The 13302-nt window shown below is 35.8% G+C and overlaps 1 protein-coding gene across 2 annotated transcripts in view; it reads left to right on the plus strand.

Annotated features, from left to right (window-relative positions):
* The first annotated feature begins 1137 nt into the window (after positions 1–1137).
* Positions 1138–13302, plus strand: part of LOC105436685 — a 53040-nt gene continuing 40875 nt past the window's right edge. The window contains exons 1-2 of one of the 2 annotated variants that reach the window (XM_030980926.1): positions 1138–1206; positions 1588–1672. In XM_030980926.1, the coding sequence (XP_030836786.1) occupies positions 1607–1672 (66 nt within the window). In that variant the 5' untranslated portion in view covers positions 1138–1206; positions 1588–1606. Of the gene's footprint in view, positions 1207–1394; positions 1673–13302 lie in introns of those variants that run through there. The other variant, XM_030980925.1, reaches the window with a different exon arrangement.

Here is a 13302-nt window from a genome sequence, read left to right on the forward strand (position 1 = left end):
CAATATACCAAGCATAGCCCTTGCTTGGTAATCTTTGCTGACCGTCTATGCCCATCAGTCCCTCTGAATTCATTTCAACATTTTGCTTCACAACATAATTATATAATAAAGCAACATAATGTGCTGACACGTTGGCAGGCATGGAATATCCGATAAAAAAATAATCCCCACCATAAAAGTAGGCTTGGATTTGTTTCCTTTCTTTCTGTCCCTTTTTTCTTTCCTTCTTTCCACTTCTTTTCTTTCTTTTGTCCTATCCGATTTTTTTTTTTTGAAAGTCAACCGTAGGCCTACCTCCATTCATTGTTTACTTTACCATCCGGTGCCCCATTTAGAATAGTCACATTTAGTCCAACAAATTGTATGCAAGTATATAATATAGTTTCCAGATCATGTCTCGCGAACAAAAACAACAAATTATATCATAATTATACAAGTGGGCCTTCCATGTATATTAAAGAAAGGAAATAGTTCCTAGTCATAGCTCCTGATCAATAAATCAATGTTATACTTAGGCCTAAATAGTACGTTTCTGTGTCAGACATATTTACATCAACATATTTTCATTTTTCATTTTCACCATCATTCATTATCCTCAACATCATCACCATCATCAACGTCATCACTGTCATAATTTTTTGTTTTAATTTTTGTATTCATCATCCCCCCCCTCCCCTTTTGGGCTATCACTCTATGAAGCAATCGCTTTAGCCCTTCTTCTTCTGCAACTTTCTTAATGAATAACTTTTTGGTATAAAACTTGTTATATTTTGTATATGATATATTGCTGAAATGTAATTTGTTTTGTGTGTTTAAGCGCAGAAGAAATAAATACAATTCAATTCAATTTCAACTTCAAAGAAGGCCGAATAAATTGTTGTTGCAACGCTCCCCTGTTGGTTCCCGGGCACTTAGCACCACCAAATAAAAAGACATGGGAAACTCCTGTGGAGAGAGAGGGTGAGAGAAAGATATCAATAGCTCTTTTATTGTAGGACGTGTAAAGGCTATTATGAACTCAACAACTTGTAGTTTTACAAAACTCAAGTAGGAACCAAAGTCCCCTTTGCCCGAGGTGAATAATCAATACGAAATTCCCATATGCAAACATCAAAACTAGTATAAGACAACTCGCTGAATATACTGCATACTGTAGAACTACTACACCAAGATCAGCAGCGTCGTTGTAAGATATCCAGTTGGCTTGTACGTTTTATTATTTAATTGTAGAATTTATTTTCAAACCTAATATATTTTCATTGATACTCTCTCGATCTCACTCAGCAAGAAGTAATTTCCTACCGTACGTTCAAAACGTGAAGTATTGGCGCGCTCGTGTGTTGATGTGTGTAAAAATTCGAATCGAATTTGCGTGCGTAGAAACCGCAGAAAACCTTCACACATCGTACTCAGCTCAGATCGACTTTCGGGATCGACTGTGTACTATTAACCGAGAATTCTGCCATTAGCTTGTGTTTGTGAAGACTAATTCGTTAATCCAGGATAATTCTGTTACATGGGATCATATTGACCAGTTATGACGATGGGTCTCAGTCAGCTTTTCACCTCATTTTTCTCATATTTCAGGGACAAAACTTGGTTCCTGATGCGGAGAGGAGGCAACCAGTACCGGGTAGGTGCACCCGGGGACTTCGCCGAGGAAGCCTTGCAGGTAACCGCTAATTGCCTAATTGTTGACAGTCCAATTTTCATGTTGCACGTACAGTACGTCGGGGAGTATGAATCGCCAGACTGGCACAGTCATTTAGAAGTCATGCAATGCTTAATCTTACTTAAGTGATGTGGGAATTGTAATACGATTAATTTGATTGTGATGATGTATTCTAGGTCTATAAACAATTGAGGTAGACTAGATAGACCTCTTAATCTTATTTATAGATCTAGATCTAACTCAAGTAAAATTGATGCACTTTTGTTATTGATGTTGTCGTTGCTACAAATGCTATAGACAGAAATAATCGTCTGATATGGGTCATTTCTTTAATAAAACTGACATTTGTTGACATTCCCCATGGAGCCAGACGTAGTCTCATTGGAACAACCGACGATTAGAGAGACTGAAGCTTTTGGTCTACAAATTACTGAGTGTATTGCAAGTGTAACTGTAAGTTAGTGTTGGACTCAAACTTTGTGTAAACTTAGTTTGAACAACAGTTTATTAAAATTAGATCTGACACATACATTCACAGGAAGCTCTTCCAAGAAAGACCAAGTTAAATCGCTCATTTGGTTCTAACTAAGTTAAAGCTGCATGTCAGTTCAAAATGTAGAGTAAACACCAAAAATATATTTATATAATTTGTTGAGAATATGAGTAGTCTAGGCTATGACTGGCCAGAGCCTGCATCTTACTAATTGATTTATTTATGGAGATCTAGACCTATCATCAAGACTAGAGACTAGATCGACATTGTATGCTTATTTGTGTAGACTGTACTGAGTACAACAAGAATAACAAATTAAATCTGGCTAAATATTTACATTACTAGATCATACATGTGCATCACAAACCATCCTCAACTTTGCAACTTTGGAGATTGCTAATGCACATTGTTTTGAAGATTCTAGATCTAGCCTCGGGTCTATTGACCTAACATTAGATGTAACTTTACATCGTCTATGAACACTGAGGACTTTACTTAATTTTCATCGATATTGATGAGAAAAATGAGTTCTTATCAACATTCTCTTTCATGATTTCTAAAACAGTGCAACTTAACATAACAATAGGAACTATGATAAAAACAAAATAGACTGACTAGCCTGACTTCTTTTAAGCCTTTGAAAGTTGCATTTGAAGAAAAAAAAATGCAGCTTTTGGTCTCAGTCTCTCACTATACAGTTCGAGACAGAATTTGACTAATTTGATTCTCAAGGTAATTAATTGAGAAAATGAGAGTGACGCATTAATATTCCCAGTTGTGAGTCAAATACAGAGTACATACTGCTATTAGACAGTAAATGCACCCACTGAAACGAACCATGGTTACCGTTATCTACACATAGTCTCCCTGTCAACAGGTCGATCATTTTTTTTGCATGACCAATTAATTTACCTTCTCCAGCAATCTACATGAGTGGTAGAATTTCTGAGAAGATTCACAGTAATAGTATTGATCATTACAAAATACAAATGAGGCATAAATTTGACTTCTACATTTACATTTTGTAAGTTCTATGATAGATCTAGTGTCTCGATATACTGTACCTTCTCCAACGATGATAACCTACTATACTGACCACAGCCCCCATCTGAGAATGAATGAACACAAACAAATCAAAATGAAACATAAATCATCTAATGACAAATGAAAACTTTGCTGACTGGCTTCAATTTTCATATAGTATGTCAACTGAAATGTCGATAACGGACAAAACACTGATCGACAAGAGCACTATTCATCACCAATTTAAAAATAAAAATTATTTATTTAGATTGTTATGACATGTTAAACATTAACATAATTTGCGAGAAGATGGGAGTAGTGAAATCGATTATGAGAACAAGTTGAAGAAAAATAAACCTGAGGACCCCATTTTTCGTGTGTGTGACTGTGTGTGTGTGTGTGTGTGGGGGGGGGGGGTAGGGGCTGGTTGGAAACAAATTCTTTTAACTTGTTTGCAAATCCAATCATACACCCTCCCCCTTCTTCATTCATAATCGTCTGGCGATGCCCCCTGGCTGCAGTGTACCTAGGTTCTCTGAAGTGAAAATTGTGTGTAGAGCGCAGGCTATTTCGTTAACCTGCTGTACCAAGAAAGTATGCATTCTGTGTCGCAATGATCTATAGGATGTTTAGCATTCAATGGTTTTCAGTTCATTGAACATGAAACACTAGATGCATGCATGACAAGATCAAACTGACATGCAAAACACGGAACTGCATTTTACCTCCTTCTTCCGTAATCGGACATAAAGATCTAGCATTCAATGCAGAATGAAAAAGGATAGATTAATATTCCAACAAAAGTCACATCAGATAATTTATAAATGGTTTATTCCTGATACACATCAAATGTGTAATCAGATTACTGGAGACAAGTCAGCCATCATGTTCATTTTTTTTCATTCAAATTTCATTCTCCACAAATTAAAAGATATTGGATTAGAGTGTACATATATATCAAAACCATTGAGCACTCTGAACATTTCATTCTTTCTAGTTCTATATTTTCAAAAAGGCTATGACTTTGTCTAAACTTCCTTGTCATGTGATTTAACATGAAATAAATTCATGGCAGAAGCTTCCAAGAGGCACCCTGCATACTTTGCTCCATTTCAAGTAGTGTACAGTAAGTAGTATTAATGAACCTCTTGCAATATATCTCTTTATCAATTGATGATTTTGTCTGTTCAGAGCCAGAGAGGTATACAAACTCTTTGATAAACTGTTATAAGTGAAATATGAGTCAATGTTCTTGTTGCTCTAAATATGAATACCGGTAAGTGATTTATTTCGATTTTGATTCTTCAAAGCTGAGTTCAGGTCAAAATGTAGACAAAATTATAGGTTGAGGTAAAGTAGGATTAGGTCATAGTGCAAGCTGGTTTTTGCATGGTTTGAAGACCACCACTGGTCCCTGACGATCTTTGCGAATCGGAGTGAAAAATAATAAAGGAGAGCTATTTCTGGCATAAAACTGAGAAGAAAAAAATGTCTCCATCCACTTGAATTGGTGTACCGGTAAATATTTAAGGACAGAATATATCGTCTGTTTAGAGCCAAACTTTAAACTTTTAAACACCGAGTGAATGCCCTACTGTATCTGAACGGGTCATCCATGTACGTGTATCGGATAATGAAAGAAGTCATCTTGACATACATGTAGCGCATAATTTGTAAATTATACCACTCAAGTAGTATATTTTGAGGAAAAAAAAATAATACAGATGGAACATAAATGTTGCCAAATACATTGATATACTGTACTAGAATATATAACCTACACACTGTACATGTATATGAAGTGGGTGTATCAATCTCCTCTACAGCTTACTATCAAGAGCCCTGTTTCATGGCAAAGGTCAAGATGATTTGGACAAAAAAAATTAACCCAATACAAGTACAATATTTATATGAAAACTAACAAGTTCTGCATCCTTGGGAAGATTTTTCTCTTTTCAAACTTAACTGTACCAACTTGACAATTAATTGATGTTTAAATCTGTGAAGTGCATTCAAATAGGTGCAGTACAGTAGTTGAGAAGAATAATGTCTGTGTCAGTGTGTGCTATTATAGATGAAGGCCGTTAGAAGAACTGCCTTTTGTGGTAACTTCAGGCCAACGGTGTATGTGTTTCCTTTTCAGAATTGTCTGTGCTCTATGTTGTGGTATCCCAAGGTCTTCTTGTGGCAGCATTCGATTGGTATACTCACTCACAAGAATAATAGAATGGAAGAGCGATAAAAAGGTTCACTTGTGTTCATTGTAGGTGTTGACATATTTTGTCTATTTAAACATACCGTATTTGTGAAAACGCTAATTTTGTAATACTTTACAGACAATACATACACTGTATAGTATAGAGTTATCAATGGTAACTGTAAAAAAGAATTTTTGCAGAATCTGACTTTGTTTTCCCTCTCTGACAAGTTCTGTAGAAAAAAGGAATTTTGCTGTTGACAGTTTTCATATTTTAAATTGTTCTCCAGATGTACATGTAAATCCCGCTCTACTCCCGTTTATGCTATTTCATTACCATTATTTTTTTTTACAAACTGGGGGTGGCATAAATGGCAAGCTAATTGCCTATCCACTCAAGTGCAGTGAGTGTTTTAGAATGTAGAAATGTGGACTCAGTGGAACTCTGTTGACATTGGCACTACACTGTACACACATGTATGTTCATAATTCTATGTAGGCCTGTCTTCATCAGCTTGAGATTGTCGAATAATCCGCTATTTTTATCCTGATCGCAAATTATCCAGCTAATTTGCATCTCCATCAGCATGCAGTTGCAATTAGCAGGATATTTGGTTGAGATAATCCTCCCAAGATTTCTTAGGCCAGTGTACAAAATATCCCGCTATCTGGCTAAATATCCCTCTATTTGTCCGGTGCATCTTAACCAGCCCGAAGACTCACACTCTATGCGCAAATGCTGAGCAAGATATCTCGAGCTTATTTCTTGAGGTCGAGTTTGAGTTTCGAGGTCGAGTCTTGAGCTGATGAAGATGAGAGTTGTTACTTTGGGCTTATTTCCCAAATCAGAATTAGCGGGTTATTTGGCAATCTCAAGCTGATGAAGACATACCTCGTGAGAGTCTCTCCTTGTTGAGTTGGCCTCGTTGTGTTATCGAGGGTACCTGGGAAGCAGTATGAACGAATACATGTGAATATTTTGATAAGCTTTTGTGGAACTTACAAGAGCACTGTTTTCATGTATGATTAGCAGTGGCTGTGGGTTGATAGTGATACTGCAGATTAATATGATTTGATGAGGCATAAATACTAGGGATAAAGAATTGAGGTACTCACATGCCATGTTTGTAATATTGTGACGAGTGAACATTTCACTTTATTTTCTGAATGAATATTTCCTTTCGGTCATTAAACAATACAGAAGGCCATCAACATTTTAAAGGAAAATTAAGGTAGTGCATGCTGAAGGATTTACATGTACACTTTACACTTGTACATGGATATTTAAAAATTGTACAGTAAACACTGTAGACCTAATCTTCAAGAACAACTGTATTAATTACTGTAGTAGAGGTGTTGTAGTTGTGTTGTTTAAGCACTGGACTTGAATTGCAAAGGTTATGGGTTTGATCCCCAACACGGCACTAATGTTCTTTGGCACGGCGTTAATCTACATTTGCCTCTCCATACATGGGAGAGAAATGGGGACCGGGTATGATGACGAAAGCTGATAGTTATTATACCCCCATCCCATGGGGGTTATATGGTAGGAATACTCCCCAGGGAGTGGAGATGGTGCACATTGAACTTGAATGTATACGATGACCACGATAATAATATCTGTAAAGCGCTTTAAAGTATGGTTTTTGTATCAAGTGCTATATACAGTACATGTACGTGTAAATCCAGATTATTAAATATTATGAAGTATAGGCCGATACTTACACGTGTACTGTACATGTACTTTGAAAATATTGCCAAAAGAGCATGTACCTAAATATCTTAAAATAATGTAAACATACAGCCATAGCCCACATATAGCACCAAACAGCAAAGCGTTCAAAGGTCAATGAACTCTCTGAAAGTTTTTGCCCTACATGTACATACTTGTACATGTACAGTAGCTGCTGTATATTGTAGTAATTAACCCACAGCAGAGAGATAGGATTACATGTTTTATCAAAGGATGCATTTCTGTGTTAAAGGCCTCCTGAGTTTAGAAATAAGATGTGAGCAGAGGTCAATGAACTCTCCAAAAAGTGTGTACAAGCCATACCATCCCAAAAGCTGTGAAGTACATAGTACCTGTAGGACCAAATATTAAAACATAAGGCAAAGGCACCATGCCAGTGTGCTTTTTTTTAATAAAGAAATTCCTATTACCTGTATGCCACATTTAAAGGTAATGCAAAGTTTTGGGAAATTTTGGAAATAGGATGGATATTAATTCTTTAAAATGTTGATGTATTTGGATGTCCCTGTGGATATTATAAGCACTAGAAAATGTAGCCCCTTAAACACTTCTGCTTTTGAGAAAATTGAATAATCGAAATTTACTGTGATAACGATCATTGAATATTGTAAAATCGCACATGCTTCCAATATCTTCATTTGAACCAAATTCCTGACCTCATACCAAAACTTTGTATTACCTTTAAGGCAATGTATTAAAATTAGAAAGTGGTAATTAATTAATTCCCTTCTCGCATCTGTTGTTCTACAAGAAAAGACCTTGTCGATGCAGTGTCATAGCCTTAAGATTCATTGATCAGCACCGCCAAAGAAAGATTCTATTCTTAAAGGCATTGTTTAACAACTTTTTTGTTGCCAGTTTTACAAATCTGATATTCATAGCCCTACTGTATATGTTATCAGTGTCTGTGATATGTTGTACCTAATATTGAAGCCCTAAAACAAAATTGTGTTTCAAAATGATCATGAAGTGCTTCATAATAGTAAAGTCTTTGAGTGACTGGTTTTACCATATCCATTTTCTTCAATAGACTCACTGTAGTGTTATGAAAGGTTTTTGAAATTTCTAATTCCATTCATAAATATCTTAATAATCAAATGTGCGATCGGCTTGTAAAAAATTCATGGAACTCCTGACTGACCTAAAGATTTATAATCATGATTGCAGCGTGGGCTAAATCCGGGATTTTGTTTAGAATGTGAGGTTAAGATACGGTACCCAATCCCTTTAAGATAGTGGGGAAGCCATATTAAACAGCCAAGGAGCAATTAAGCCATGATTGTGCCATTAAACGACCCCTGGGAGTATGGGCAGGTACAGGTGATGATTGAAAGCAAGTTACTGGTGATCAGAACAAGCCAGCCAGCCAAACAACCAACGGTGGAGTATAGATGCTTGAATCATTGCAGCTTGGCACATCGGAAGTTGTTTCTGACCTTGCCCTCATCGATACATATGAAACAATAATGAAGAGGATATATACACTTGTTCCGAAGAAAAAAAGAGAATTAAGAATGAAGAAAATTGACCTCATAATATATGGGTAACTATGCGATGTAAAGAAATCGCAGGAATTGAGAACGATTAACTATTGAGATTTTGATGGTTTCTAGAAAACGCAGAGTTGCCTTGGATACATGTTAAAGGTAATACAAAGTTTTGGTATGGGGTCATGAATTTGGTTCAAATGAACATATTGGAAGCATATGCGATCCTACACTATTCAGTGATCGTTGCCGCGGTTGAAATCAAGTCTGAAGTTATGAAATTGTAAATAATAAACTCTCTATGTTGTATAGCTCCCTCTCAAGGTCAAGCAAGATATTAATTAAGCTATAAAACAAGGTGTATTGACTAAACTCGACTGATTAGCTATTCCCTTTCGAAAATTATATATCACAACTACATATTCTGAGATTTTCATGGTCGCAGCTACCATTGTACGGCCATAGGTGCTATTTGAAATTTATCAAAATTTACCGGGAGCACCGGTAAATTTTAATATTCAATTTTTCTCGAAAGCAGAACTGCTTTAGGGGCTAAATTTTCTAGAGCTTATACAGGAGCATCCAAATATATAAAAATTGTAAAGAATCACTATCCACCCAATTTTCAAAATTTCCCAAAACTTTGTATTACCTTTAATGAAGTGTCTCATCCCTTTTGCTTTAAATATTGAATTGGGTTTCAAGCAGGTGTATAGAGTCAGCGTTGAAACGTGATTTCCAGGTAATATGCTCTGTCTATTAAAGTAGGTGGAGGGGTGACATAAATAAATAATGTGCTTGTAGTTGTAAATACGAGCATTGAGCGAAGCAAATGCACTCGAGCTGTGAGCGATTGAGCTGTGAGTGATATAGCTTGGAAGAACTATTTTTAAAGCATCTCTGGTAAAAATCGCATGATATTACCATGTGTGTTTTTTTCCTTTTTTTCTAATGGAAATTTCAACATAGCTCTGGGGGACTAAAAAGAAATTTAACACTGCAATTATAAAGCATGCGTTGGTTGACTACACTGTATATGGTAGTGTATAGATCTTTCAAAGGCATTCAGAAACTGGAATCCCCGTTCTTCACAAGGAAAATATTGTGCCGTAAAAGAGAAATATTGCAAACATCAAGTTATTTGATATTCATGTACCTGGTCAGCCTACGCAGTAACATTTACACTACTTGTCCTTCAGTCAGAATTCATTTCAATTTGAGTCAATATAGGTTTTATTTAAACATGTCTCGCAGCTAGTGGCTGAATTGCACATGTGTACATGTACATACAGGTGTACACTGTATATGGTGGTAAATTCAACAAAATGCATACATGTATCGCATGAAATATAACCATAATTTAAACTTTATTTAAAGTCATGTCAATATGGTATTCCTCTTTCTGTTTACCCTTGGAAAATAATTGATGCAAAGCAAAAAAATGTACAGTACCTTTCCACTACATTGCGGCCAATATTAATTGAGCCAATATTGCTTATCAATATGCATGTTTTTTTTCATAACGTGCATGCACATGTACACTGTATCGTTATCATATTCATGACTGAACATGTACACTAGGTCTACCCTAGATATTAGAGAACAAATATTTTTCAACCATGAACTATCTGACATCAATTATTTTCCCATGGTAAATAGAAAGAAGAATACCATATTGACATGACTTCCAATTCTGTATTCATTTGCCAAGGCTGGCTTTGTGCTGCAAATAATACAGCCTTCATAAATGGTTTTTGTAAAGTCAGGGAAAAAAAAGTTACAGTGTCAGGGTTTTGGCAGTTTCTGTATACATGTCAGTGATGCAAAGAAAAAAAAGAATCACTGAATTCAGTTTATGATTTTCATATTATGATTTGCATGTTTCTAGCTCCCAAGCAGACAAGTAATTGAATTGTGATTGATTAGAAATTTATGATTGAGATTTGGATCAGTTCTAAAGCTCTCTTTTTAAGACCATGTCCTAAAAATAGCTCTTAAAATGCTACAAATTTCACATTCAAAGAGAAAGAGCTGAACTGGCATGCTATAAGCCCATTTTTAAAAACGTTTTTTTTTACAGTAGGGACTGGCGTTCATCATTACCATGTCTGATTTAGAATCAGGGCTTAAATTAATGGCCGTGGATGCCCTTTTGATTGGCCTCATTGGCCTTGGAGATTTTATGTGCCCTTTCCTATTTGTGCTGTAATATAGGAATGTGCCCTACAGAAAAGTGGCCTTGCTAACACATGCTATTTGGCTACTGTATTCAGGTTGTGAATTAGTACTACCGGTAATCATTTTCTCATTGAAGTTGGCAGAAAAATGACCTGTGCACACATGCTTAGATGCACATACATGTACATGTACTTGTAAAGTGGAAGATGTCACATGATGTCAAATGATTTCACATTTAATAGTAGTTTTGAAAATGAAAGTTTTGCGTCATGTGAAATTCATTTTTAAGTTTTGACACATCATATTTTGTCAGAAAAATGGGAGTAGGCAAAGGAAGTTATCAATATTGCTGAAGTCTGATTCATTCAATTTTGTCCTAATCAGGAAGTAAGTTTTGCTGAATGGGGGAGCTAGTTTTAAAAAGGAGGTCAAGTAAGTTCTGGGAAAGGTGAATGATGATTTGTGAGCTCTTTTAATTCTTGTTAGAAATGTTAGTATGGAAGAGTGTCATAGAAAAAGTGTCCCCTGAAAAGGTTGGCTCTTCATACATGTATGTTGAGCAAAGGCTAAAAAAAGCTGGTGTTTATATTTGGAGGGCGTCAGTAACATATTCGAGTGTTATATGATGGTGATGATAATGATAAAGTCATTGATAGTGATCAGATGATGAGAGTAACTATGATAGTGATGATGATAGTAATTATGATATTGATGATGATTACTAGTTCAAATTATGATAATAATAGTCCATCTCATTGTATGAAATAATGAATTTAATAGTGAATAAGTTCTTTAAATCAGAGAGTTTTCACCTTCAAAAGTGAGGGAGGTTTCTTAACTTTACTTTTGTTATGAAAACATTCATAATCCATCATTATAAAAGAGGAACATCGATCAATGTGTGTGTCATTTTGATTAGGGTGCATAGATGAAAATTCAAAAATGTTTTCTTTCTCTTTCAAGATTTAAAATGCTCTTTAGGAATTGTGCTTCAGGGATAATGAATTGAATAAAGTCACTCAGTCAGTGTATGTTTGTCTAGAAAATGTTTATTACTCTTGAAACACATAAAAATTCTCCGTTATTTCGTCCAAAACAACATAACAGAAGCGTGTATACGGCTCCCCCTTAGAATCTGTACACAGATACTGTTCAAGTATTTATATGTTTGTACTGTACGAGTACAAGTAGATGACCTCGGGACAAATGCAAATGGCATAAAAATAAAGAAAATGAAGATTAAATATATTTCCATTTGATGAAGTGGCGATTGTTCTATAGATTTTAGGCTTCCTGCTTTTTTCCCCCTACACTGGAAAGTAGCATCGTGATAGAAATCTATTAAGCATCATCTGCTTTAACTCCCTGAGAGATGCGGTTGCTATGACGATGAATGAAACTGTCCCCATGCATCAGAGGGTGGTCAACTGTTTGGAGACCCATTATTCCCTCCCCTTCTCCCACGTTTATCTCTGTCATTCTCCCTGTCTCTCTCTGTCTCTCTCTTTCTCTTTCTCTCTTTTTCTGTGTCTCTGGTCATATCTCAACAAAATATATCAGAACAAAATACTGATCTGTCTCTCTGTCTGTCTCTCTCTGTCTGTCTCTCTGTCTGTCTCTCTTTCCCTCTCTTCCCCCTCTCTCTGGCTCTCTCTCTCTCTCTCTTTCTCTCATTTCCCCTCTCTTTCTCTCTGTTTCTCTCAGTTTTTCTCCATTTCTCTCTCTTTCTCTCTCTTTCTGTGTCTCTGGTCATATCTCAATATATATTAGAACAAAATACTGATCAGCTAGTGATGTATTGGTCTTATTTTATGAGACTTTGTTTCAGCAATATTTGGCATTTGCTATCTTTCAGAAAAATCTATGTCTGTCTGTCTGTCTGTCTGTCTCTCTCTCTCTCTCTCTCTCTCTCTATCTCTATCTAGCTCTTGCTCTCTCTTTCTCTTTCTCTCTCTTTCTGTGTCTCTGGTCATATCTCAACAATATATATTAGAACAAAATACTGATCAGCTAGTGATGTATTGGTCTTATTTCAAGAGATTTTGTTTCAGCAACATTTGGCATTTGCTATCTTTCAGAAAAATTGACACAAAGGATTCCATATAAATACACGGTGATCAGCAGCCTGTACCAGTGTTTAGAATATTTCCTTGCAGAAAAAAGCAAAATCAAATGTCACTCTTTATGAAATGAATACATGTACTTCCTCTTCGTAGAGAGAACTGTGGGTACATGATGCTAAGTGAGGTAATAACCTTTAACTTTCTATAGGAAAAGGGAGATTTGTTTGTTAGAGGTTTTGAATAGACCATATCCTAAAGCTGTTATAGATATTTTGAGAGTCCAGTTTAATATCAGGTACAGATGCGCATATAACTGTAAATACATCTCTACATGTACATATTATGTTGAACATTTCACAGCCTAAATGTGCTGGTATGTTGAAGGTTAATTGATCTGACTTTTATTTATACATTTTAATACCCTGGTATCTTGCCT

This window comes from Strongylocentrotus purpuratus, unplaced genomic scaffold (assembly GCF_000002235.5).
Source record: "Strongylocentrotus purpuratus isolate Spur 01 unplaced genomic scaffold, Spur_5.0 spur5_scaffold_11, whole genome shotgun sequence".
Taxonomy (NCBI): domain Eukaryota; kingdom Metazoa; phylum Echinodermata; class Echinoidea; order Camarodonta; family Strongylocentrotidae; genus Strongylocentrotus; species Strongylocentrotus purpuratus.